The following is a 26,478-nucleotide window of genomic DNA, read 5'->3' as shown; positions in this document are numbered from 1 at the left end:
GCTCTGCGCCGCCCGCCCTATTCCCGAACGCGGCGTGCGCCACTGGCGCAGAGCGCGCGAGCCGGGGCGGAGGCGTGGCGGCGCCGCCAGTGAGGGGGAGCGATTCTGGAAGCCGCGCTGCGCACTTCGCGTAGCGGGCGCGCCGTGAGGCCGCAGGGGCAGCGCCGCCTCCCCGGCCGGCGGCGCTACGCCGTTTGCGTAGCGAGCCCCAAGATGGCGGCGCGGTCGTCGTCGGCGGTGGCCGGAGCGCGGGCGGTGGCGGCGGCGCGGCCGGGAGCGAGGGCAGGGGTGAGGCGGGCGAAGGGAGGCAGCGCGTAGCGAGACCCACGAAGCGAGACCCAGAAAGAGACTGTCGCGGGCAGGCGGTCCCTCCGCGCTCCCCCGTCCTTCGCCGCCCGGTGGGTCCCGCCCGCCCCCGCCCTCCGGGCCGCGCGTCCTCCAGCCCCGCCGCCCCCGGAGCGGAGGATGATGAAGCTCAAGTCCAACCAGACGCGCACCTACGACGGGGACGGCTACAAGAAGCGGGCGGCCTGCCTGTGCTTCCGCAGCGAGAGCGAGGAGGAGGTGAGGGGCGAGGCCGGGCCCGGGACCCCCGAGCGACCGGGGTGGGGGGACTCGGTCCCAGCGGGGTTTTATTTTTAACAGGCGCCGTTCAGCGTCGCTGGGAGAGTTGGTGCTTCCCACTGGGCTCCTGCTCTCCGGCGGAGCCGGGGAGATGCCCGGTGGGCGGCGGGACGGGCTGAGGGGAGCGCGGGAGGGGGCTTGGCAGTGTTGGGGACCCACCACGCTGGCAGAACTTCAGTCCAGCACATCACATGAGATGGGAGAGGAAACCTGACCTTGGATTTATAAAAAGAAACTGGGATAAAAGGGGACTGATGGAGTGCCAGAAGTTGCTGTCCAGAGAGTTTGGGAGGAAGTGGGAATTAAAGGTGGATTGGTTGGTTTGAGAGCGGCCGCGTTGCTAAGGGGCTGCATTGTCCGGGAAGTTACAGCGAGAAACTTCGCTCCGATGTGCGATTTTACACCAGGCTTTGTTGACACCTCCTGAAGGTGGGCTCGGGGTGCTCAGAGCAGCAAGGCTGTAGGTCTGCTGTCTGTGCTGCTGCTGGAGTCAGGCGTACACACTCCACTGCATTTGCTGTGCCCGTGTGGCTGTGCTAAAGTCTTTGTTCTCCTGATTATCATATTTGTAGCTACAGGAAATCGGAAGGGAATGCAGACAGTTCACTGGAGGAAAGGCAATTAGCATCCATCCAGTTATTCTTTAACGTGAAGGAGACTGCACAAGCCCTTTGTAGCTGTGCTGGCGTGATGAGGAGTGTCAGCATTTCAGCAGAAATGGTCTGAAATGACAGCAGTGTGGCTGGTGCAGCGTTCAGTGTGACTGATCCTTCCCACGGACTTCCAGGAAATGTATGGACTGACCGTGAAGAAGACCATCATTGTTTTGTGTGGTGATGCTGGGGATGCTCAGCACGGGTGGGTGAAGGCGTTGGAGCACCCTGATGAATCGTACACAAGTAGTGGGGCACTTTGCAGGCTCTTCTCCAGCAGTGGAGACTTGGCCATGTGTGACTGCGGGGTGGTTTAGGGTAGAAAAGTACTTTTAACAGGTGCCTGAGGCAATCAGCATGTGACTGGTTGTGAGTTTTATTTTAACACACCTCAGGCTGCAGTGTTGCATAGGCTCCAGCTGATCCCTCCAGCCCGTGGGAGCCGGTGACAGAGTCCTCATGGTGCTGGGGACACTGAGGTGTGTTAATGACAGGGGTCAGAGCCCTCATGGTGCTGGGGACACTGAGGTGTGTTAATGACAGGGGTCAGAGCCCTCATGGTGCTGGGGACACTGAGGTGTGTTAATGACAGGGATCAGAGCCCTCATGGTGCTGGGACACTGAGGTGTGTTAATGACAGGGATCAGAGCCCTCATGGTGCTGGGACACTGAGGTGTGTTAATGACAGGGATCAGAGCCCTCATGGTGCTGGGGACACCGAGGTGTGTTAATGACAGGGGTCAGAGCCCTCATGGTGCTGGGACACCGGGCTGTGTGGCAGTGTCACAGTGCTGACCCAAGAGATCCAAGGAGGAAAGTGAACTCGTTCCCAAGGCACGCTGGCGTGGGATGGATGCTGCCAGCAGGCTCAGCTGTCAGGTTGGTGTAAGGCTGAGATTTAAAACCACTTTTGTGTCTCTTATGTCTCTGCTGTGGTCTCCACCTGCAGTGGATTGAATTTAAACTCCTTCAGGCTCTAATTTCCAGGTAAGAGCTGGAGTAGAACGATCTGTTTCTGGTTTCAGGCAGGGTTTGAGCAAGCTGGCTCCCTGTGCTGGGTCATTCCCGGGGGTCTGTGAGCTCTGGGGAGGTTTCTGTGTGCAGGGCAGTGGAGCCTCTGGCTGAGCTCTCGTTGTCCCTGTGGTCGCTGTTGGTGGCCTCGTCCCTGAGCTCACAGTGACAGCTGGCAGTGGCTCTGCTGCCCTGGGACAGCTCGGGGAGGGAGCAGTGGTGTCTGTGGTAGGGCTGCACTCCGGGCTGGGGTGGTTTCCTCGGGATGTGCTGCGTGTGCTGCAGGTGAGGAGCAAGGCAGGGAAGGATGGGTCTGATCTCAGAGCCTTTGAAGGTCTGTGTGTGGTACCTGTGAGCTGAACACTGGGCTGAAGCTGCATCCTCTGTTCCCACCTGTTACAGCCCTGCCGCAGGAGCTGCCCAGGAAGGGGGCTTGGCACAAATCCATCTGGGAAAGTTCTTACCCAATCCCGTGGAATTAACCCCGCTGGGATGGACTCTGTGCCCAGATCCTGCACTTGGCCCTGGCCAAAAGGCATTGAAGTTAAACTTGTGACAATGAGTGAAATCAGCAAGCAGGGCACCTTATTAATTTTCCTTTCTAATTATTTCTTGGGTTAATTCTCATTTGTTGGCTTTTAAATAAACTTTGAGAGAAGCTGACTGGTGTCCACTCACTCCTGCTTGATAGCAAGGAAGGTGTTACCTGTACACATTTAAACACAGAATGTAAAATGGCTCCGAAAGATTTCTTGGTTTGCTCTTGGACAATAATACTTTTTAATGTTACTGACGTATTTTATTATTGATTGCTTCTATTTAAGTGGAAATTGAGATCTCTTTAAAAGGTCTCTCCAGGGAGGGGAGAAAGAGCCAGAGCCAAAGTATGTACATTAAAGAGCTATTAAAAGCTTAGTGTTTGAAAAGAAGAGAGAAGAAAAGAAGCATGTTTTGATAAATAAATTAAACTTTCTATATTAAAGTTGGATTTTTTTCTAGGACTGGCTGTTTCTCATTACTGTTCCTTTTAAGTGCTTAAGAAATAGTAGAACTTCGGTCTTGCCTTTCTTCTTCATTTCCTGCTATGAATTCAAAAATCTCATTTTTTCCTGTTTTTAACCCCTCATTAGTTCTTGAATTAAAAAAGTTTGTCAGTGGACAAGAAGAAATAAGAGAATTTTGTTTACTCTTACAGAGGAGGCTGCTTTCTTCTGTTTAGGTGTTTCCCCCTGACTCTTCAGTTCACTGATATATTTTTCATTGAAATCTTTGCAATCTCTGGAGATTGATAAAACACCATGTCCTTGGTTTGGTGTTACATTTGCAAATAAAGAAGCTTAACAGAAAAATACTTTGTTCTTTTTTAGTTTTTAAGTGATTTATTTTTTCCTTATGCTGCTGGAGGTCGCACATTGTCTCTGCATTGCATTTGGAGGCCGCTACTTTTGGGCATGAAAAAAGCTCTGGAACGGTTTTGGAAGACCAAGCATTGGCTGAAAAGATGCCTTTGTTACATATTCCTTTAAAAAGCAGCAGAGGGAGAATTCATTTCAATATGAATCTCAAATAGAGAAAAAAATTTACATTTTTTGGGCATTGTGGAAACCCCCCAAATTGTGTGTGGTTTCCCAAACCACCATCCACATCCTTGGGCAGCAGGGAGAGCTGGGGCAGCAACGGGATTCATTCAGAGAGTGGGAACAGACTTCAAAGGACCTTCCAGCAGCCAGAACCAGGACTTTGCTATTCCCATCTTTTCACATGGACTGAACTCCTGGGATATTTGCAGAACTGTGGAAGGAGGGTGCAGAGGGAGAGCTCCCAAATCCTGTGGTACCTCTGGAGTCACTTCATTGCTTGGGGCGTCCCTGCCCCTCAGCATCACCAGCAGGGTGTTATTTTTACACAACACACATATTTTTTGTGTGGACCAGCTGTTCCATGAGGAAACATCCCAGAAAATGCCCCTCATGGCCCAGCAGCTGGAGCCCTGCTCCGGTGGTGTTTGACAGGATAAAGAGGCACCGTTGGGCCCTGGGTCTGTGCTGGGACAGCAGCAGGTTTCAACATGCCCACATTGTGTCTGTGAAAGGACAAGCTGCTCGTTAACCACGGGCGTTTTTAAAGACTTTTTTTTTTTGAGAAAATGTCTCGGGAAGAATCTTTTCTGAGCAGTGAATGAGGCCTGAATGGAGCTGGGAGAAGAGAGGCTTCACCCAGGGGCCGGTGCCCTGGCACACGCTGCTGAGCCTCGGTGGTCACGGTGGTCACGGGGAGAGCTGGGCCGGGTGGCCCCTGGGAAAGCCATTGGAATGCAAACGAACCTTTTTTCTTTTCCTTCTGGCCTCTCCTCTCCCGGTTTTCCTCTCCAGCTGTGATGTAACACAGCAGAGCCGGGATTGGAACCCGCCGAGTGTGGTGGGGATCACGAGGTGCTCCTGGGCTGTCCCCTGTGCCTTGGCTCCAGTGTAAACCAATAACAGCTAAAACCACTCCGGCGTAAGTGAGCCCAGCATCATATGATCATCTTGCTTTCTGTGGAATAGTCTCAGAATCCCTGTTCTGATGGCTGGGCTTGGCTGGCTGCTCCCATCTGCTGAATAAAAGGGTCGTGGTTGAACCCAGGTGAAGTTCTCCTGGTCTGTTGCTAACCTGTTACCACATCTCCAGGGGGATAAGGGCCAGCTTGGAAGTGGATCTCTTGCCTGTGCTCTCCTGTCCCTCTCAGCCCTGTAGATTGTGTAGAATCTGTAAGTTGTGTTCTCCAACCTGGCTTTCATCTTAAAAAGTGTTTTGCCTTCCCACAAAAGCAGCTGTCACTAAACAGTTTTACAAGCAATTCCATGGTCTCTTGTACGTTTCCAGACAACAAAAGAATGAAAATTGTTAAGTTTTCACTTCATTTGCTGGAAGCTCAGCGAGCTGTTGTGAAACTGAAAACTGAGTCAGTTTTGTTCTGCTGCGACTCAGGGAAAAGTGATGACTATGGAAAGAGGGTGTGCTCCACCCTGGGTCTGTGGAGAAGGACCAACAGTGGTGGCTGTGTCTGTTCTCTGCAGAACACTGCTTTGGAATCTCTTCCACCTCAGATCCATTTAATGCTTGACTAGGAGCTGTTTTCCTACCTTTTTCGCCTCACTCTGTGTATTCTGTACCCCCTCTTTTTTTAAAAAAAAACATGCCCAGTTGCCTGACTCGGTTCATCTCAGCACCCTTCAGATAAACTCCTGCAGTGTGGAGACAGGTACCAGCATTTGGGGGTGCACCCAGCAGGGACTGCTGCCAGGGGACCTTATCTTTCCATGGATAGGCTCTCACAATCTGGAAAAACAACTCTTTCCCTTCTTATTAAAAAAAAGAAAAACAACCATGTGTGTGGACTTTTATGTTCTTTTAAAATAAGGAGGGTTCTCCTGGTTTGCTTGGATAGAGCAAAATTAGCAAACTCAGTTCTACCTTACAAATAGCAAACATCCATGTGGGAGTGCTGTAGGTGACATCCAGTGGTTGGGAAACAGGGCCTCTGTTAGTTTAAACACTTGTTCTTTTTCAACCCAGCTGAAGGACTGACTGCACAGACCAGTCAAAGATCTCTCAAATTTTGTGTGCGTTTGTTTCAGAATTCCTGTCCCTGCCACTGGATATGGCACACTGACTCTTTGTTCTCAGCAATTTCACATTAACCTGTGAAATTCAGAGGGGTACAATTACCTGCTGGGTAGATTTTTGTCAGATGTTTCAGGGGTTATTCTCCTCCTGCAGGTGACATATATTGATGCTGTGTGTAGAATTAACTACTTATATTTGAGCAGCTTCCCAAGAGTTTGTGCGTGCTGTATGTCCTGAGTAGGGTGGTTAATCAGAACAGTGTGCAGCTGCTGACAGCCAGAGTCATTTGGGCTCTGTAAAAACCCCAAATACCTCTTCATTGCTTTTTCCCCTCCCTTACTCAAAAAGGCACTTTACAAGCCAGCCTTTCTCCTGGAAAAGGTGCGCCTGGACAAGTTGTGTAAGCACTGAGTGGTCACCAAACTGGTTTTGACAGGCAGAAATAGGTTCTGGGGTTTGGGGTCTCTCTCTGGGAGTGCCCATTATCAGCCCTCAGCTTCTGAAAGCAGCGGCTGCTGCTGCAGGCGGTTCAGCTGCTCCTGAAGCATGGGAAGGCATGTTGCAGATAATTTCTGTGGTTATCTAAACCATAATTTCGCTGGAGGGGGAGGACTTGGGATTGTGTTCCTCCCTGGTAGGAGCAGGCAGTGGCTCTGAAGCAGCAGGAGCACTGCAGTAGCAGTAACAGGACCTGTGGAGCTCTGGAGCCAGAGCAGCAGCACGGTGATTTATTATTGTTATTCTAACCAGCAGCCTAAAAACCAACAGAATCTGCTGTATTTTTTCCTCTCTGGTTATGGGACTGTAGGTGCGATCCAAGCACTTGAAATGACTTGAACTCTTTCCAGTTCACCTCTTGCTCCCATTCCAAAACTTGTGCTTTACTTTTGTCAAGTTCTCTAGTACAAATCCCTTCCCTTTTGCACCGTCCTGTCGTGAATTTGCCACCTCCAGCTCCTGGATCCCTCGTTATCAGTTAAATCCCATTATCCCACGGAGCCTGGTGCAGGTGCATGTGCAAAAATAACACTTGTCTAAGGAAACATATCCTGTTGAGGAGCTGGAATGCTCCTGGCAGGACAGGCTGTTATGGGCAGGGAGGGATTTCTGGTGAGAGTGTGTGTTGTGGTCCCAGCTGCTGACCCTGGCAGGTGCAGGGCGGGCTGTAGCCCTGCTGACCACCGGCTGGATTCACTCCTACCATGTGCAAGCTCCAGAACGTGCCTGGAATAGCAAGAGGGTGGGAGAAGCCCTCCCGTAAGCCCTGGCGTGCACCCTGGGGCAAACTGCCTTTGCAGTTTGGCAAAACACGTGATTTGCTGGGGAGTCATCGAGGCTGTGTTGCTGCCAGGGAAATGAGATTAATTTTGCACAGCTTTGGTGACAGCAGTGTCCCTCTTCTCCCCCTACTCCTCCAGTTCTCACCCCTTGCTGATCATAGGGCTTAAAGTGATTTGGTGTGGACAGATGAACATCCCACTTTTGTCAGGTAGAAAAGCATTACAGGACTGATATTTAGGGATTGGGAGAATTTTGTGAATTTGCAGTGAAACACCCAAGGTGTTTGTTATGCTGGACACAGCACCAGCTCTGGGATCTGCCTGGCCATGGGGCACATGGGAGCACAGCTCAGCTCCTGAGAACACGCTGGTTTTAAACTGAAACTTTGAGACAAAGGCAGATTGAACAGCAAAAGCCTTGCAGTCAGCCATCTTCTCCTCCCAGCTCCTGCAGCCTCTGCGGCAGCAGAGTTTCCTTGCAGGCTGTGCTCTGATAAATGATGCTGGAGTGGGAAATGAGGTGCAATGCCGGGAGGTTTGTGCTTCAGTTGCTGTGCAAACGATGTGATTTATAGCTTAGTGTTGATACAAAGCACGACAGTATTGATAGAAAGCATGTCAATATTGAGGGAAAGCTTGAAAATATTGAGGGGAAGCTTGTAAGGCAGTGTCAGGAGCCAGCAGCTATGGATCAGCTCCTGGCAGCAGGAGGCTGCTGGGCCAGACCCTGGATTTAACATCTTGTCTGCTGTTCCCTGTGCTGGCTGCCAGCTTGCCGGGCCCTGGCTGGCACAGGTGGGTAGCACTGACTTTTCCTGGAAGTCTGGAAGGTTCTCAGCTCATTTTCTACCCATGCTGTGGCCCAGCTCCTCACAGGGCTGTGGCCCTTTCTGTCTGCTCGAGTGCTGCTGTGGAGCCTCTTTCAAGGAATCGTGTTCCTTGTGGTGGAGCTGCTCTTGTTTTATTTATGGGTGGTGGATGTTGTTTAAATCCACCATAGCATGGGAGAACCTGGGAATCTCTGCTCCTCTGATCCACAATTGCAGAGTTAATTCTCTGCCTGAACCTGGTTTCCCAGTTCTTGCTTTGCAGAGCCCCATTATTCCTGTGAAAAGAAGACAGAAAAACCCCTCCATGTGGATACAGCAGGTTTGTGTTGGTTGTTTTAAAGTGTTGTGTATGGGGGATGCCCAGATTTATCCCAGGAACAAACTCTTTACCCGTTTTCCCATGGAGCTCCTTATTCCATGTGGCTGTTTGGGCAGCCTTAGATGTCTTGGTGTGTTTCCTGTCTCCTCCAGGCAGGGTTAGCACTGCTCAGGTTTGTTTGGGTTTGTTTGTTGTGTGCAGCTTTGAAGGTTTTTGCCTTGAGGCTCTGCTTCGAGCCCCTGCTGCACACTTCAAACTTGGCTTATTTTTCTAAACTTTCTCTTTTGTGGGGGATTTTGTGGGAGAGTTTCAGCAGGGCCACCTCCTGCCTTGCCAGAGAAGCTTGTGTTGCTCATTTCCCTGCTTTGAAATGACATAATTGTCTTTGAAATCCTGGAAAACACAACTTGGCCATGTGACATGTGTATTACCTGCAAATGCTTTTCCAAAAAGTCTGCAGGATGTGGCTCCAAAATCCAACTCCAAAATTCCTGGCAGGCCAAGAGTCTCAGTAGCCATTTTAAACACAGTTGCCTGGCAAGGATAAAATGGAAATATCTGACCTTCCTACGTGTTCTAGCCTGATTTAAAAACATAACTAAATTTTGGTTTATTTTTTGATGGCTGTTTAGATTAAATTAAGTACTTAGAATGTATTAAAATAAAAGTTATTTATGTAATAAAGAAGTTAATGAGCTAAAAAGCCAGCTGTACCCTGGGCTGCTCTACTGGAAGGTGGTAGGGAATGGAATGAGATGGGCTTCAAGGTCCCTTCCAACCCAAACCTTTTTGGGATTTGGATGATGACAACGTTTTCCTTGATCTCTCTGAATGCATTGCATGTATCTGGATCCAGGGCTGGTGTTGGAAGTGTGGGTTTTTTCCAACACAGCAATGTCTCCCCCTCCTTTGGAACTCAGCCCCTTTGTCTTGGGAGAGCTCATTGGTAGCAATATCCTGTTTGAAGTTGTTTTAAAAGAATGACCTTGTAGGGCTTGTTTCCTGCACTCTCTTGATGGGATTTCCTTTTTATTAAACAGGAAATAGTCTGATTACATAAAAGTGTGAGAATGACAGGTTTTTCCTTCCCAGCAAGGGTTGTTCATGTTAATTCTATTCAGAAAATGCTCAACTGCCAGAGCAGCTGAAGTTAATTTACTTTGCCTCAAACCATTGTTTGCACCCAGAAGTTCCTCCTGGTGCGTTGCAGAGGCATTGTCTCAGCCTGAGCAGGTTTCCTGGAGCAGTCTGTGTCCAGGGTTCCATAGCAGATCCTTGTTCTCACGCCTGGAAGGTGGCAGGAGTTCAGGGCTGTGAGATGTGCTCTGCTGAGTTTCAAAGTTCTGGTTCTTTGGAGGTTTTTTTATATTTTTCTGCTTTTTTCCCCCTTGAGCTGAAGCTCTGAATTGCAATGGGAAGTGGCAGAGCTGGTGCTTCCTTACCTGGCAGCAAAGGTGCACTTGAAATGGCTGTTCCTGCTCTTTTAGCTTTGTCCTCAGAATCACCAACTGACCTGGAGTCAGGAATTTGAGTCCAGACTCTTTTGGATGATGAGTGGGGATGGAGTAGAAGTCAAGTACTGTGCTGGGAAGAGGCACAGTGGCAAAGTGCGGTGGCTGGGGAGCCTGGCAGGGACTGGCTGCTGTCCCAAGAGCTCTGAGGATGAATGAAGTTTACATTCCCTATTTAGGCATGGCTTTCTGGTGGAGTTTTACATGGACTGGATGCCTGGAGGAAAGGAATTCTGCCTTCCTCTTGGAGAGGGCCAAACACTTGGGATGTCACTGTAAAGCAAATGCTGTTCTGCCACAGCCTGGCCACAGGATGGGACAGGCACCATCCCACTTGGAACTGTGGAACTGAGGTGCTCATGCACCTTCATTTGTTTCCAATATGAATTTGGTCAGAGAATTTTCAAGATAAACCAGCTGAAAAATCCTGGAAATCTTGTGCTTGTTTTTGTTTTGGAAGTTTGAATTCTGTAGGTAGATTCCTTTGGGTAATTTGTGCAAATCTTTTCATATCCTACTGGCAAATCACTGTTTCCCCGGTAAAGCCTGGGATTTCAGTGTCTCCACAGTGTAACTCCCAAATGTCTGACACTGTTACAGCTGGCCTGGAACCTAATTGGACTGGTATGTTGGAAAGTTTCTGGAGCAAGTCGCTTTGGCTCTGAGCTTTGTGCCCGTGAAATGATGAAGTACAGCAGGATGACTCTAATGAACGAGCTTTGTTTAGAGAGCTGGACAACAGCATTAGTGTTGTTTTAAGTTTCCATCTCTGCTCATGGGTGTATTGCAAGTAGATTTAATAAGCACAGCATCTCACTGTTCTTTGGGACAGTCTGTAGTCAGTTGAGAGTGTTAGTTAGAACTTGTCTTGCTGGGAGGTGGCAAATCAGAACCTGAACTTCTCCAGAGCAGAATTACCCTGGAATAAAAAATACTGTTTCAAGAAAACCTACCCCAAAGCATGTGTATGGTAAATCCCTCCGGGAAGAGGGTTGAACCATTTTTCTCATTCACAAAAGTCTGTCCTTCCGTGCTGCCCTTTCCTAGGGGGCTTTAAGTTTAATAGGTTTAATATAGGCTTTTATTTTGCTTTTACCTCATTAAACAACCTCCTCTAAACCAAAAGTAACCAAGTGCTGGCTCCAGAGCTGAATCCTCAGTGCCTACTGCAAAAGAAGTGACAAAGAGTGGGGCTGAAAATCTGTGCTCAGACAATTGCACATAAATAGTGCAGTGGGAGTTCCTGGACTGTCTGTGTTGTTAGTGACAGAACTGCAGGGACAGGCAAGGCCAAAGGCACCAGGAGAATTAAATGGAGGTACTTCTGCAAAGGGTGGAGGTGCTGAGCAGCATCTGTGCATTTGTGTTGTTTTCTGGGGTATATCCTGAGCTGTGGGGACTCTGCAGTGAACTCACACTGTGGGTGATGCTGTGCCCAGAGCTAATGAGTGTTTTGGTGTGCAAGGACAGTTTCTCCTGCAATGCATCAGAGCAGGGAGAGGCGGTGGCTGAGGTAACACAGAGTGTGGGAGTGCCTCGGTGTCACTGCTGCTGGAATTTCCACGGCTGTGTGGACGGGGCCGAGGGAGAAGCGAGCAGTGGCAAGGCCCTGCCTTGGGTGGGTCGTGTCTGGGGGTGTCTGAAGGGGAGCAATGGGGGTGCCCCATCAACTGTCACTGCTCTCCACAGGTGCTGCTGGTGAGCAGTAGTCGCCATCCAGACCGATGGATTGTCCCCGGGGGTGGCATGGAGCCCGAGGAGGAGCCCGGCGTGGCCGCCGTGCGCGAGGTCTGTGAGGAGGTGAGTGCCTTCACCCTGCCCTGTTAGCCCGGCTTCTCTGGGTTTGTTTGCATCACTCTTCCTTCTTCTCCTCGAGGTGGAGAGGCAGATGGGGTCACTGGTGATATCCCCATCCCACGTGGGAGGAAAACGGAGTCCTAAATAAGAGAACATGGGAATGTAATTAAACCTCTCAGTTGGAATGAGCTTGTCCTTGCCTGATACCTTTAACTGAAAATAAAGTTCAGCTCTAGTCACTTCAGTGTATATATAGTCTCTGCTTCATTTTCTCTGTAAGAGACCTTCAAAATTCAGCTGTGCCTTTGTGGACCTGTCTAGTACTTGGGTAGAAGGTAGAAATACACCCCTAGGAGCCGCTAAAAGCAATCAAAATATAGGGACCTAGGTATGTTTTTGGTTTAGAATACACAGTGAGGTTTATGTGAATAAGTGAAATTGGCCATAAGTTACCAGCAGCAGTTTCTAAAGTGTGCATGGGTTGGTTGGTTTCTTTTCTCTTTTTTGCTTGAAGCTCTTTCAGGAAGGAGATCAAACAGCAGATCAAACACAGATCAATGGGCTGTAGGGAGAAGGCACATTTTTCTCTTAAAGCTGCTGGAAGAACAATTTTTTTCTTCGTAAGAAGTGTAAAGGCAGTAAATAGCAGTTGACTGCAGTGTATGTAAAACATGTCTTTAGAATTTGCTTCTGAATATTAACCAACTGGGGAGATGCTTAGGTTCAGAAATGACTGCATGATTATAGATGGAAGGGCCAAGTAGGTTCACAGTTACATAAGGCAGGATTAAAAATGCTTTTGAGAGGGTTATAAATCTTTGGGCTCTGTGCAGAACAGAAAGCAAGAGCTAATTGATGGGACTTGGGAAGAAGCTTCTCCTATAGCTGTTTTTTTGAATTGTCTGGTCTATGCAGGTTTTTTCCTGAATTATTTGGAAGTACATGCTGCTGTCTAATGCAACTCTGAATATTCAGACTGTTGGACTAACCAAATGTGGCAGATCTCAAGCTGCATGTTTCTCTTTGGATGTTTTAATAATCTAGCAGTTTATCACAAAGAGATTATACAGGTCAAAGTTTATTTTTTTAAGTCTCTTTAGGTCCCTCTAATACTGGGAATTGCTTCTTGCAAATTTTATTTCCAGCTTGTAACCCATCTTGCTTTTCCAGTAACTCGGCAATCTTTCAACTGCTTTACAAGCCAAAGTGAGTGTAACCAGAACAATAGAAATATTTTTAGCTGCAGACTCCTGCTTTTCAGCCCAAGCATTATTAATAATGAGGCGATGCGATACAGAAGTCCAGGGTTCATTCAGGAGGTGCAGAGCTTTGCCTCTCAACCCTTAAAATAAATGTGCAGGGGCACTCCCTGCGCGGGCAGCGGCGCCCTGGGAGAGCCGCGCTCTTTCCATGACAGCGCTGCCTGGAAGGGAGCCCTGGCACGGCTGCGGCCGCGCAGGAACTGGTTTGGGCTGGCTGAGATAATCCCGCTCCTCGGCTGGTGTTCCCTGCTCACGTGGAGCCCTGCCCGCTGCCAGTGTAACTCAAGCCCTGGCAGCCTGGCAGGGGTGAGCTCTGCCCAGCGAGGCACCTCTGCCCGGCTGCTCCCAGCACGGAACGGCAGCAGCTCGGAGCACCGGCAGCACCTGGGAATCAGCTGGGCACCCCCGGCTCACTTGAGCACCCCTGGCTCACTTGAGCACCCTTGTCTCACCCCAGGCTCACCCCCAGCTCACCTGGGCACCCCCAGCCTTGGGTGCTGCAGGTGGAGGAGCTGACGCGGAGCTGTCTGACGTGAACAGCAGTGGCAGTGGTGCTGGCAGAGCTTTAGGGCTGTGAGGCTTTCCCCCTTTGGGCTGTGCTCATGTGCTGCTGCTGAGGCTCTGCACACAGAATTACCCCCACATCCCCGGCCTCGAGCTGTTTGGAGCTCTTTGCTGGGTGCAGGGGGGATGTTGTTGGAGTGTTGGGAAAAACAGGAGTGCCCATCTTCCCAGTTCATGCTGTTGGTTTGGCAGGAAGAGTTTCAGGGGGCTGCTGGGAATCCTTGCCCTCCCTTCCATGTGAATCCAGGTGTTGTGGGGTTGTTTAGAACTGAGGCTGATTTCTGAGTAGGTTTGAGGTCTTTGCTTCTCTCCTGAGACAGCCAGTCATGGGGACACAGGTTAGCTGAGCAGTTCCAGTTTGTTGCTTGAGGTGGGAGAGGGAAAATCCAGTTTCCCCTATGGCAATGAGCAATGCTGCTCAAAGCTGTGGGAGAAATGTGTGGGGTTTCTTTCCTTGACTTTGGTATGCCTTTTCCAATTTTTAATAAGAGCCGGTTGGAAGAGCTGTAAGAACTTGTGATCCTTCCTGTTGCTCGTGGCTTTTGAGCATGACAATAGACTGTCTCTTCTCAATTCATTCTCTTTTGCATGGTGTGCATTTTTTTTTTCCAAAACATGCTTCCCTAAACAACAATTTTAACTTCTGCATTCACCGTTTTAATTTTACTGTGTATGTGTTTGGGTTTATCCATGTTATTGCAGAAATAATTGTCATCTAAAGTTACCTAACTTTTCCCTCTTTCTGTTCCAAAAATGAAATGTTGATTCTGAGTGAAGGCTGTGATCCCTCTGTCCCAGTTTGAGTTCAAGTCCTTGTCCTAGTTTGAGGTAGTCCTTATCTCTATTAGTCTGTACCAGCACAAGTATTAAAGTAGACAGGTACCAACACTTGTCTTGCTCCCTGTTGTCTGCATGAAATTGGAAGTGACTGGAGTTGTTGGGCATTGTTTGTGCAGAGTGACAGCAGACACACAGCAGCTCTGGGTCAGAGCAGCCTCTTCAGAAGAAACCTCTTATTTTTGACAGGTTGCTGCGAAGTGCTGTAGTCAGTCTTACAGAGCTGGGGACTCCACGTGTGTTCTAAAGTTCACCTTGTGGAAGGTGTGTGCCCTTTTCAAACAGGTCGTGGTGCTCATGGAGTGTGTTCTTTGCTTAGGAGTAAGGGGTTTTTATGGGTGTGAGCAACTGGTGAACATCAGGGTTTAGAAATAGATGCCTTAAACTTATTATAGAGTGACTTTGAAAAAAGCCTCCACACTCATCTGTGACACTCAGCACCAGTTCCTTTTTCACTTAGAGCATTCTTCACATCCTGACCTTTAAATACTTAGTAAATGTCAAATTTTATAACACTGCAGGAGCGTTGGTTGTTCTTTTTTCATGGGAGTCAAAAGCCAGATAATCTGTGCTTGATCTGCGATCAAACAGGCAATTGGTGCCAATATCAAGAATAGTCCATCATGGCAGTACTTTGATCTGGTTGCTGGAACATTTTTTTTTTCCTCTTCTAAACATGCTTTATAGATAATCTTTCCTGTTTCATGTATTTTGTTAGTGATTTGGAACACAGATATTGATATCTTTCAGTGCTAAAATAGGAAGATTTTTTTTTAAGTACTGCAGGGCCAACAGCTGAATGATGAGGTGATGGCCTTTGAACCCCTCCTAGCTGGTCATACCCAGTGCAAGAGGTGGCTCAAAGTCACTGTCCCTTACCCTGTATACTCAGACTTCACAAAAACGATTGCAGTATCTGAAAGTTCTTCATTCTGATATGGAATTTCATTTCTGTTTCCCAAGTGTAGAATCAAATAAAGGTGTCGTGCAGTACCAAATTAGATGAATGAGTCTGGCCCTCTCTGAGACAGCAGAGTTTGCCCAGCTGGCCTGGAATCAGCATCCTCCAAACATGTCCACAGCCCTCCTGCGTGGGATTTGCACCTTCAGTAGTGCAGGTCTTAGAGCAAAGATTTGGGTGTTCCACCACAGTTCTCTTGCCCAGCAGTAATCTGTAGTAGATGCAGGCTTTGAGCCTAATAGAGCAAAGTAGAATAGCTGAAATTCCAACCCACATTTTCCTTAGCTCAGATGGAAGGAAATAAAAGCTGTCCCGAGGAACAGATGGTGTTGCTGCAGGCTGCTTTTTGCATCTGACCCCAACTTATTTTCAGCTTTGAAACCTGAACCTGCTGTTCTTGGATGGCTTCAGTAATTTTTCTTTATTAAAACAAGTTGTTCCATGAGCAGCAGAACTAGTAAAGCTTCATTTCCTCCAGGTTTTTGTTCCTTGTCCTGAGCTCCCAGCCCACCCCTCTGGGTGCACTGGGGGTTTGAAGTGTGTGCTGGGCAGGCAGCTGGCTCTGGCAGTGCCTGTGGCTGATGTGCTCTTGCCAGAGCTCCCTTTTCCTCCTCCCCTGGACCCTGGATGCTGATTTAGATCAGCAGAGCAGGGGATAAGCTCATTTTGCCAGCTCTGTGTGTCCGCTTGTACCTGAGTGTGCCTTTCCCGGGGAATCCTGTTGTGTGATTGTCTTGCTTTGTTTCCACACCTGCAGTTGGTGCTGGTGCTCTCCTACTCCTGCTGATGGGTTCAGGACCATCCTCCTGGGATCCTCCTGGGATTCTCCATGTACTTGGAGGATTGCAGCACTTCCAGTGCTTAGAGGGGCACAAAATCAATTGTGCTGCCTCTGCCTCACTCACTGGTCTGACCCAGGAGGGCCATTAATTTACCATCGAGGAGAAAATTCCTGAGTCATCTGCTGCAAATTAAGATTCAGACCCTGCTGCAGTCCTGGGTGAGCCTGGGACTGGGCTTTAACTCTTGAAGAAAATTTTCTTGCCCATATGAAGGAGGAGATGGGGAGCTTGCCCAGAGAGGAGCCTTGCTGGTTACCAAGCTTGACTTGTCAGTGATAACAGCTGTAGGTTATTTTCTCAGGTGTCTTGGGGCAGCTTCTATGTTGGAAATCTGTGTGAAACTGTGAATTCCACTTTGATGCTTGTTTGTGCCATTGTACAGAGACCAACTCTCCTGTTGGTGTGGGGATTTAGTGCGCTATCAGAAACAAGTGTATGACAATCCTGTTGTTGTTGGGTGTCCTGTATGTTGTGTTTAAAATCCACTGGAAAACGGGCTGAGAGAGGCATTGGCCCCCAGGAGCAGTGGCTGATGTGTTTTGCAGGCTTTGGTAAGAACTTGCTTTATAAAATCAACCCAATGTGTTTTTTTTTTTAACTAAACCATTCTTTTGTGTTGCCATTTACAACTGCACATGAGAAGTTTGTGTGTGAAGCAAAGCTCAGAGCTTTCTCCATTTGTGTGATGATAATTCAACATGATTTTCCTACAAGACATGTTTGTCTTGGCATCGTTTTTTGTGCCTTTTTGGGCAAATAAGACCAGGCAGGACAGAGCAGGAGGATCCTGGTTTGAACACAGCATTATTTCCATCATCTCTCTTTACCAGCACAGAAGGAAGGGCTCCTCACCTCCCTCTGCTACTTCCAGCACAGTTCTAGAGCTGGGATAAACTGCCTGGGAGGCTGCTTGAGCAGAATTCATCCTTCGTCTCCAGGTTGGCCAGTTGCCTGGAGATAAATTTATTTCTAGTCAGACTTGAGAGTTCACTAAACCATCACAACAAAATCCCTGGCTTCTGATTCAGTGCCTACAGGTAGGGAGAGCAGAAATTCAACAACCTTTTCCAGAAACCAGTGAAGCATTGGTTTAAGACAGTTATTTTCCAGAAATATTTGATTCTGCTTCACCTTTTAATGCATTCATGTCCGTATGTTGTGAAGGTGGAAGCCTCCAGTTCCTCCCTGTGTTTCTGCTGCCTGTTGAACACGGCTGAGCTAAAAATAAATCCCAGTGCTGAAGGAGTTCCTTGAGGGAAATGCATTTGAAGCATTTACATTCCAGATGCCTTGGGAGAGGGCTGAGGCCAGGTCAGCAGGGTTGGCAGAGGAGGTGGAATCCTCAAAGGTCAGCGGGCACCGACCTGCATCAAATTGCTGCTCCTCCATGGGGCTGCTGCTTGCTCCAGAAATAGCCCCAGAGTCACAGGCACTGAGGCACCTCTGGGCCCAGCAGGATGTCACAAATACTGGTGGGACAATAAAGCTTGTGTCCAAAAGTGAAATGGGAGATTCAGTTGATTCACTTCCTAGAAGTGGAGCTCAGTGAGTGCGTTACCAAAAAAATTCTTGATTTCTGTGACTGCTGGTAGTGAGGGAGCTCTAAACCCTTTGTTCCTGGGGCAGTTCCACATCAGCAGCCTGGCAGCAGGAGTGAGGTGTTCTCTGGCTGGATTCTCTGGTACCTGTTCATGCAATAGGCTGGAACTTAACCAGGAAAATTGTCTCATTAAAGAAGGTTCTTCCTTTCTGACAGCACAAGACTGTGCATCAGCTGGTCAGTAGGACAGAGAATTTGTCTTAGCATTAATGTGACTCAAACATTTTTTGTTTTAAAAAAAGAAGCCTGGCATAATCATATCTCTGTATCTCATCTGCAAGAGGCACAATTTCCCTGGGCTGTTCATGGGATGTGTTCCAGCTGCTGGAGACGGAGCCGACTCTACCTCCCAGTTGTGGCTGGGTCGTGTGCCAGGCTGTGTGGGTTGGTTCAGACCTGTTAAATCATGGAGCAAGATCTCATCTTGTCTGTAGCACTTGAGTTCCAACCATTTACAGGCATAAAACAGAGGGAATATAAAGCAAGGGCAGGAGAGTGGGCCGGGATTTTGCACAGAGAGCTGAGGAGGGTGGGGAGGGAGCCAGCAGAGAGGTGCCAAAAGGAACACCAAATGTGATGGAGTGGTACATCCTCAGTAGTATTCAAACAGACAAAACTGTTGCTTAGATCTCTTGGTTTGTGTCTCTGCTTGATTCAAGAGCTTTATTTCAGCGTGCATCTGCCCTTTGTGTTATATCCAAACCTCTCTGGTTCCTGCTGCCAGGGCCACATCATGGCATTTTGTGTTTATATTGGCTTGTTTCAGGTGTGTGCAGGACACCCCTGAAATACCTGGGAGCTGTCACATCACTCTGGGGTGTAAGTGAATGTCTTACACATACTTTATTTCCTTGAACTTTGATTTTGAAGGAGTAAAACTGCCAAACCCCAAAGCCAATATTCCCCTTGCTCAGGCTGTAATAACCTTCAGAGGAGATTCTGGTCACGAGGACTGTATTGGTATGCAAGGAGTAACTCCTCAAATATTTCTTCTTCCCCCAGATTGAATTCAAAATTGTTTGAATGTAGGAAAACAAGAGAAAAAAACCCTGGGAATGCTTGGATGTTGAGCACTCAGGATACATTTCTGTTTTTTGCCTTGTGACTGTGTTGGTTTAAGACAAGCAGAATTTTAGAGCATTTTCTTCCTGTCCTGAAGGAACTGGTCCTGCACAACAAGTAGGAAACACGTACTGAGCTGTTGTTAAAACACGTTTCTTTTCTCTTTGAACTTCCCTAGGCTGGAGTGAAAGGGACGTTAGGAAGATTAGTGGGAATTTTTGAGGTAAGTTTCAGACGTGGACACTGAAATTTTGTTGCAAAAAATCATCTTGGAGTAACAATGGCTCTGCAGGGTTGTGGAGTGAGACTTGGTGTTAAATAAAAACACAGCTGTTCAGCAATTCTGATCTTTGCAATGGGCACTTCAGTGAAATCACTGGTGATAACTGGTGTGGCTGAATATTCTTGGTGCTGCCAAAAGCTGGGGAGTGGGGTCCCCCCTTCATTTGTGGCACTCACAGCCACAGCTGGCACAGTCAGCAGGTACCAGGCACAGCTCTTGCTGTTGTTCTGGCACTGACTCCTTCAAACTCATGTGAAATAGGTCAAAACCTTCCCAGCTGAAGAAGTAATTTGTAAGCACATCAGTCCACAAACCACTGCTCCACAGATCAAGAACTGCACTTTTGGGTGTCCCTATCAACACTGTCAGACCTCTCTGATTTAAAACACAGCAGTTTTCAGTAGCTAAGAACGAGCTGTGCTGTGGGAGGAGCTGCATCCAAGGTGGGCAGTTTGCAGCAGCCCAGTGCCCTCCTGCCTAGAAAGGTTTGTTGTTGCTGTTGGCTGGTGGTTACTCTGTCCCCTTTGCCTTCCAGAACCGGGACAGGAAGCACAGGACTTATGTTTACGTACTCATCGTCACCGAAGTGTTGGAGGACTGGGAGGACTCTGTCAATATTGGTAAGCTTGGTGCATGCTGCATTAACTGATGGAAGCAAAGCACAGGGCAGCTCAGCATCCCTCTGGGACCCGGAGTCTGTGGGAGTGTCATTGGGAAGAGTTGCAGTGGTGTGTCCTTTGGTTGCTTGGGAAAAAAAATATTGTTGTGAAATGGATGATTTGTCACCTCTGTGGCCCAGGAGAAGCCAAGTAAGTGTCCAGCTGCCTCTGCAGCAATTTTGTGTTTAATTCTTGCACTGAATGGTACCAAGCAAAGATGAAGAACTGTCCTGTCTGAGACTAGAGGAGATACATGTGAGCAGTGTGGGTTAATCATTCCCTGTTACCTTTGAAACCTTTGTGTTTCAATTGGATTCCCAAGTGGAAATGAACCTGTTGTTGCCACAAGGTTTGTGACTGCACTGCAGCAAATGGAACGTGACTCCCCTCAGGCTCTTCATGGAAAGAGTAAGAACTGAGAGCTGTCCACAGGAAACTGAAGTCCATCTGCAAACTGATGGAAATTGGGTGGTGCTTGGTGTGTGTGTTGTGAGTTGTCTTGAAATGAGCATCTGGCTTGACTAGAAATTGCAGAAATAGCAAAATAATGGGTTTTTTTTTAATTAAGAAATGTGAGACGGGGGATGTACTGCCCTAAACAAACACCTGTCCCTGGGGATGGGGAGCTGTCAGTGTGGGGTTGGAGGGGGAGGCCCTTGAGATCAGAAAACATCATTCTGTTGCATCTACTGATTTCTCTCTTTGCCCCCAGGAAGGAAAAGGGAATGGTTTAAGATAGAGGATGCCATAAAAGTTCTGCAGTATCATAAACCAGTGCAGGCCTCGTATTTTGAGACCTTGAGGCAAGGCTGTCTGGCCAACAACGGCACCCCGGTGATGAGCACGCCGTACTCCGAGAGCTCCGTGTCCGACATCAGATGACTGACAAGGGCCCTGCCAGAGCAATTCCCTAAAGCAGACTGAGACCTGGATTTCCCTCCCCTTCCCGTTTCCATGCCTCCTCCCTCACACCAGGCATGGGGCAGAGCAAGTGTTCAGAGTGCTGCGATTTAGTGCAAGGTGGGATGATTTTTTCTTTTTTCGTTGTTGTTGGCTTTTTTTGCTCTTTTTTTTTTTTTTTTTTTTTTTTGATCTGTATTTTGTAAAATACATTTTGTGCATGAAGTGCCCCTTTCCTGGTACTCCGCTCCACGGCCTGGAGGCTGCCAGCCCCGCATCTGCCTTGTGCTCTGAAGTGTCCCAAGTGTCCCCTTCGTGTCACCCCAGCCAGAGCCACTTTTTTTTTTTTTTCTTTTAAATTAAAAGACTTCCAATGTGAGATCAGCTCTTCAAGTCTTAGTCTGTACTGTAAGGTGCTGCTCAGACCCGCGTGGGGATTACTCGCAGCACATCTGTATAAACTTTTTTTTAGATGGAGGATCTAACATTTTAATTTTGCGGGAGTTTTTTTTTTTTTTTTTAATCCTGGTCTGCTTCTGAAAAGAAGGGTTCATAATTAACCTGTTTGCCTTTTGTTCTGTTTTTTAAAAACACACATTCTGTGACAGTGCTAGTGGCTGGGCCAGTTTACTCCCCAACCAGTATCTCCCGATTTAGTGCAGTGACACTTGAAGTTGAGGGCAGAGTTCGGATCACCTGCAGACATCCCTGCAGACATCCCTGCAGCTTTTCCGGCAGCTTCCACCAACGTTTCTGCATTTCCATCCGAGGGAAACCACACGGAGCTGGTCTGGAGCCGCTGGCCAAAACCAAACAGCCTCAGCAACGCTGCAACAGCGCCCGGGTCGCGCCGGCTGCGGCGGGATCGGGGCTGCGGGGGGGGTCGGACGGACAAACTGCAGTGAGGCTCAGCAACGCTGTCCCTGCTCCCGCTGCGTCCTGCTCGTGTCTCTCTTGTCCACATGCCTTACGCCGTGCTGAACTGGACACTTGGGGTTTGTGCTGAGCGTCGGACCGCGCTCACCGAGCGTCGCTGCCGCGCTCGGAGAACCGCGCGCGCGTCCCTGAAGAGAAATCCCGGGGGGAAAATTCAGGTGTTGAGTCTCTTGTCCTGTGGTTCTGCAGCACTTAAGGTCGCACCGTGGAGCGTGCTTGAAGTGTGCCCTCCGTGAAAGGTACAGCTGCCTCCTGCAGGCAGCATTCCCGGGGGAGCAGCACAGGAGAGCTCCCCGATGCGCCGGCACACTTCACTTGGGGGTTTGTTGTTTTATTGCTGTAAGTTTCATGCTGTCTTGATTTGCCAACAGTGTTGTCTAGTTGGGAAATAAAATGGGAAGGGTTGGGGTTGGGGGGTGGGTTGGGACAGGTACAAGTTTTGGGAGGGGCATTAATTAATCCCTGGCTTGGGACAAGAAGTGGTTGCTGAGTTCAGTAACTTCTCCTTTGTCAGAGCAGAGCCAAGATGTGAAATTAAATCTGCAGTACTTTTTTTTTTTTTCCTTTTTTTTTCCTGCTCTTTATTTAACAAAAAAAAAAAATCTAATAAACACTCACTGTTCTGGAGTTTTCTCTCTTCCTGAGAAGCGCTTACAATATGAAAATCTGATAGAAATATCCATGGAGCCTGGGACGAGGGGGAATGGTATCCTTGCTGGTTTGGCAAGAAGCTGTTCATTTTAAGATCCTTTTCTGTTCCTTTCCTTGTTCTCCCTGCTTTCATCGGTGTGGAGTAGCAAGGCCAAAAGCAGTGCCAGTGATCGCTGACATGGAAAACCACGCGTAAGGAACAGCCCGTTATTCAAGGAGTAGCTCAAACCCAAGCGTCTGGAATTGAGCCCAAATTACACCAGTTCAGCTCACTTCAACTTAGAGACGAATGTACAATCCTTTCTCACTATGTGCTGGTCAGCCTGAACCAAACTCTCAAAAGGGCTTGAATATTCTATCTGGAAGTGTCCAAGAAATTCCCAGAGTCGCTGTCCCCGTGCCCTGCGAGGCACCTGACACAGCCATCTACTGCCTTCAGCGAGTCTTGGTCTCTACTGTACAGATTAGTATGTTGGAAATGCTTTGCAACAAAACAGCTGGTACTCCTGAAAGAGTAACTGCAGTTTTAATATCAGCAGCATGCACACTTTTGTTTTTAAACTAAAAATGTTTTTACAGGGCTGTTAAACTGACAATTTAGGGTAGAATATTGTTAATGACTTGCTAATGGCTTATTTGTTTGGGTCAGAAAAAATAAATTGTGCCAAGAAAGTGTTTTAATGTGGCATGGATTGATGCTGTTACCACGGAGTGGCTGATGTTATGCCTTGTAACTGGAAATGGCTCCTGGGGCAGGAATAGCCTTGATGGAAGAGATGCAGATTTCAGACCAGGCCTGAGCCCTGTGCTCCCTGAACCTCTGCCTGCACCACACAATTCCCATCTTCCTCAGCATCTGAGGTTCTCTCTAGAGCTCGTACAGCTGCACCCCCAGCAGCTGGAGTGGTTTTATGTGAACTGGTGTTAATTGGTTTGGGACTGAGTGTTGCCCTGTCTGTGAGAGGAGCTGTGGGAGGGTGGTCTGGTTTTACAGCCTGGTCACTGCTGCTCAGTCTCTCTGCTGGGGCCACTGAGTCCCAGGGGATGAGCCTGGAGCTCCCAGCTGTGCTAAAACTGGTGCTGTTCCGAGCTGGTTTCTTACCTCAGCTGACCTGACCCTTACGTGAGGTGTCACTCTGTGTCTCAGCATCCCCTGGGAGCAGTTCTCAGCTGGCTCTCAGCCTGGCTGTGCTCTCTGGGCACTGCTGGGTACAGCACAGGGTGTCCCCAGACAGCCAGGAGGTGCAGCAGCCCTTTGGTACCCCCTCCTGGCAGGTCTTGAATGCTGGTTTGGGGTGTGAGGTGAGGAGGAGCTGCCGCTCTTCATCACCCAGCTGATGGAAGGGAGCAGAGCCTGAGAGCTGCACATCAGGGTCCCTCACCCATGGGTGCTGGGGATGGGGAGGCAGCACCCAAATCTGCTGCTGTCTGCCCTGGTGCTGGGGAGAAGGTGGGAGCTGGGTTTGGGGCTGGAAGGAGCAGCAGTATCAGCATTCCCACCAGCTCTGTTCCTGTGTAGGTGGATGCTGTGAGCTCTTCCCTACTCTCCTGTGGAGCACTGAGGCAGCTCGTTCAGCCTGAGCTGGAATGTGCCTTAAAGCAAACTCTGTAAAGGGAAAAATTGAAAAGGGGTTGGAATCTGCAAGTGTTGCTTTTTCCCTTGTGTGGCCACAAAGCATTCAGTGGCTAAAAATGTGGGTAGGGAATGTCAGGAATCCTCAGTTCCCTTCCTGGATCTAGCAGAGGCTTTGGGCCTTTGCCTCAGCTTTTCCATGCAGAAGCTGTGTTCAGCATTCCACAGCAAGCAGGGATCAAAATCCTGGAGGCTGCACAGGCCCAGCGAGTACCCCTTGTACCAGAGCTGTGGGTTTTCCTGCCTGTTCTGTTTCATCCCAAATTAACATGTTTGTGTTTTCACACAGCTGGATGCAGCATCCATCCCTGTGCAGGGCATACAGGATCACTGCGGCTTGGTGAGGGCTTGGTTTGGGGTTTGACCCTCCCAAGTGGAGCCCGTGGCTGGTGCTAGGGGGGGATGGAGCTGCATCTTCAGCCAGACCTGCCCCAGGCAGTGACTGTGGCAGTGTGAGGAGCTTTTCCTGCTCTGCTCTTGCTCCCAGGCTGGGTTTTCCCTCCTGTTCTCCTCAGTAAAGGCATCATCTGGTGGCTGCAGCCCTTCAGGGCCGTGGTGACCTCATGGCTGGGGTGTCCCTCAGCTGCTCCCTGAGCCCTGACACACGCAGGGTGTGATCCTCATTTTCCTAACCTTGGAATGAACTAATCCAGCTGCTCTGGGCTGTGGAGATCCTGGAGTGCTGGGGTAGTGTCAGGTCTGTACAGAACTAAAGTGGAGCTGGTGAAAAAGAAACTGAACTGGACTGAAGTTGTATTTAGGAGATTTATAAATCTCTCTTTGGTGCTAGTCCATAGAGGTTTTTTTTTTTGTTGTTGTTGTTGTTTTGTTTTTGGTTTGGTTCTTTTTTTTGGTGGGAAGATGGGAATTTTGATGTTATACTTGATTAATTTGCTCTAGAATTGCCTCAGAAACCTGGGCAAGTCTGAGAGTGTTTGTTGAATTTCCTGTGTGTCCTATTTTATATTTATTAAATCAGAAAATCTGGAATGATCACTTTGCATTTGCTGCTGAGTCCTTCCATGGGGGGAGGCTCCTGGCAGTCCCCCCAAATCAGGAGAAGGGGACCCCAGACCCAGCTGAGGGATGAATGACCAGCGTCCATTGTCCAGGCTCCTGTCCATTGGTGTGTTTGCCTGAGGTTTCTCCATTCCTCTCCAAAACAAGGACTCTCCATGGCTGGTCAGAGCTGTGGGGATTTGTCTCTGGTTTGTGTTTGAGCTGGTACCTTCGATCTCACCCCCACCTGCAGGAGCAGGTGCAGGACATCCCCACAGGATTCTGACCTCTCATCTGTGGTGTCTCCAGAAAGTTTGGAGGGCTCTCTGTGTGTGAAGCTGGGTGGTGCAGTGGGGTCCTGTCATGAGGGGTTTCCTCTGTTGAGTTGTGTGTCAGAGGGAGGCCGTCACTGTCTTTAAAAGAGCAAAAAATTGAAAAAATAAAATTGGTGGGTGCCAGTTTGCCGAGAGTGTGGGCTGTAATCTAGTGCCAACCAATAAACACGCCAGTATTTCACACGGCTCTGCCTCCTGCCTGGTCTCTCCATCATGGGTGAACTCGGAGATTGGGCAAGTGTCACCCAAGGAGAAAGCTCTGCCTGCAGTGGCTTGGGACGGTCACAGCCTGGAAGAGGAACTGGAGGGATGTCACCACCAGCCTGATGGGGAGATGGGCTCGCTGATGGGGCATGCACCCTGCAATAAAAAGGGGAATTTTAAGGGGAGAGCCTCGAGGAGCCTCTGGATGTGCTCCCACCTCTTTCACAAAATCCTCCCCACAAAACAGCCGGGTGGTGCCCCGAGAGCACCAGCACTGCGTGGTGCCACTGGGGCTGCCTGCCTGGCCACAGCAAGGCGATCTCCCGCATTTCCCTGCGAAGCAAACCTGTCCTGGTGCGGATACCCATCCCTAAGCGAGCCTTTGCAAATTCCCTTCGGGATCTGGCTGTGTCCAGGCTCCTCCCGCAGCACACACGGCGGCTGGTGCGCCCCAGCCCCGCGCTGCAGCTGCGGCGGGAGCCCAGGGCAGAATTAATCCGGGCTGACGGCGGCGTTAATGCCTGAGCGGGCAGAGCCGGGGCCGCTGTGCCCCCGCGGGGACCGCGGCACCCCCACCCCGGCCTTTCTGGGCGGATGAGCAGCCGCAGGGATGCGCTGGCTGGAAATCCGGCCACTTGCGCTCAGCTGCTTAAACGGGAGCTTAGCGGCTCAGCAAAGCTGTCCCCAATTATGTGCTGGGGGCCGAGGAGCGCAGGGGAGGGGGGTGATGGCTCACAGCGGGGTTTGGGGCAGAAATAAACACCCTGTGTTGCTATTCCGGCTTTGTCCCCCTGGCTGACACCCTGGTCACAAAGGTGCCTTGTCCCCAGGATGGGTGGTGATGCCGCCCTCAGACCCCCTGACATCCTTTTCCCCCACAAAGTTAGCAAGGGGGAGATTTCCCCAGGGATGAGCAGGTCCTGTGCTGCCCCAGCTTTGACTCCCCTTTTTCCCTCATCTGGGCGCTCTGGGAAGCAGTGGTTTGGTAAAAAAAAATAATCTGGGGATGCTGCAGGTGTCCTGGGCTGGCTCTGGCCATGCGGAGGGGCTTGGTGGCCCCGGTTCTCCTCCCAAGGATGCTGCTTCCCCTGGAGCACGCATGCTCCTCCTGGCCAT

The 26,478-nt window shown here is 49.3% G+C and overlaps 1 protein-coding gene across 1 annotated transcript; it reads left to right on the top strand.

Annotated features, from left to right (window-relative positions):
- The first annotated feature begins 180 nt into the window (after nucleotides 1–180).
- NUDT3 (nudix hydrolase 3) lies at nucleotides 181–24,817 on the top strand. Its single transcript, XM_030965668.1, has 5 exons — nucleotides 181–564; nucleotides 11,527–11,637; nucleotides 18,941–18,985; nucleotides 19,581–19,665; nucleotides 20,417–24,817. The coding sequence occupies exons 1-5, from the start codon at nucleotides 466–468 to the stop codon at nucleotides 20,584–20,586; spliced, it is 510 nt and encodes a 169-aa protein (XP_030821528.1). The 5' UTR covers nucleotides 181–465; the 3' UTR covers nucleotides 20,587–24,817.
- Nucleotides 24,818–26,478: the final 1,661 nt, after the last annotated feature.

The sequence above is a fragment of the Camarhynchus parvulus genome, chromosome 26 (genome assembly GCF_901933205.1).
Source record: "Camarhynchus parvulus chromosome 26, STF_HiC, whole genome shotgun sequence".
Lineage (NCBI taxonomy): Eukaryota > Metazoa > Chordata > Aves > Passeriformes > Thraupidae > Camarhynchus > Camarhynchus parvulus.
This window is presented reverse-complemented; position numbering and strand designations above follow the sequence as displayed.

What these genes read in the sequence shown, in the direction of transcription:
- NUDT3 (XM_030965668.1), top strand. Translation starts at nt 466, where the DNA reads ATGATGAAGCTCAAGTCCAACCAGACGCGCACCTACGACGGGGACGGC. An exon ending in GATTAGTGGGAATTTTTGAG is followed by an intron (nt 18,986 to 19,580) that starts GTAAGTTTCAGA and finishes TTTGCCTTCCAG; the next exon opens with AACCGGGACAGGAAGCACAG. An exon ending in GGAGGACTCTGTCAATATTG is followed by an intron (nt 19,666 to 20,416) that starts GTAAGCTTGGTG and finishes CTTTGCCCCCAG; the next exon opens with GAAGGAAAAGGGAATGGTTT.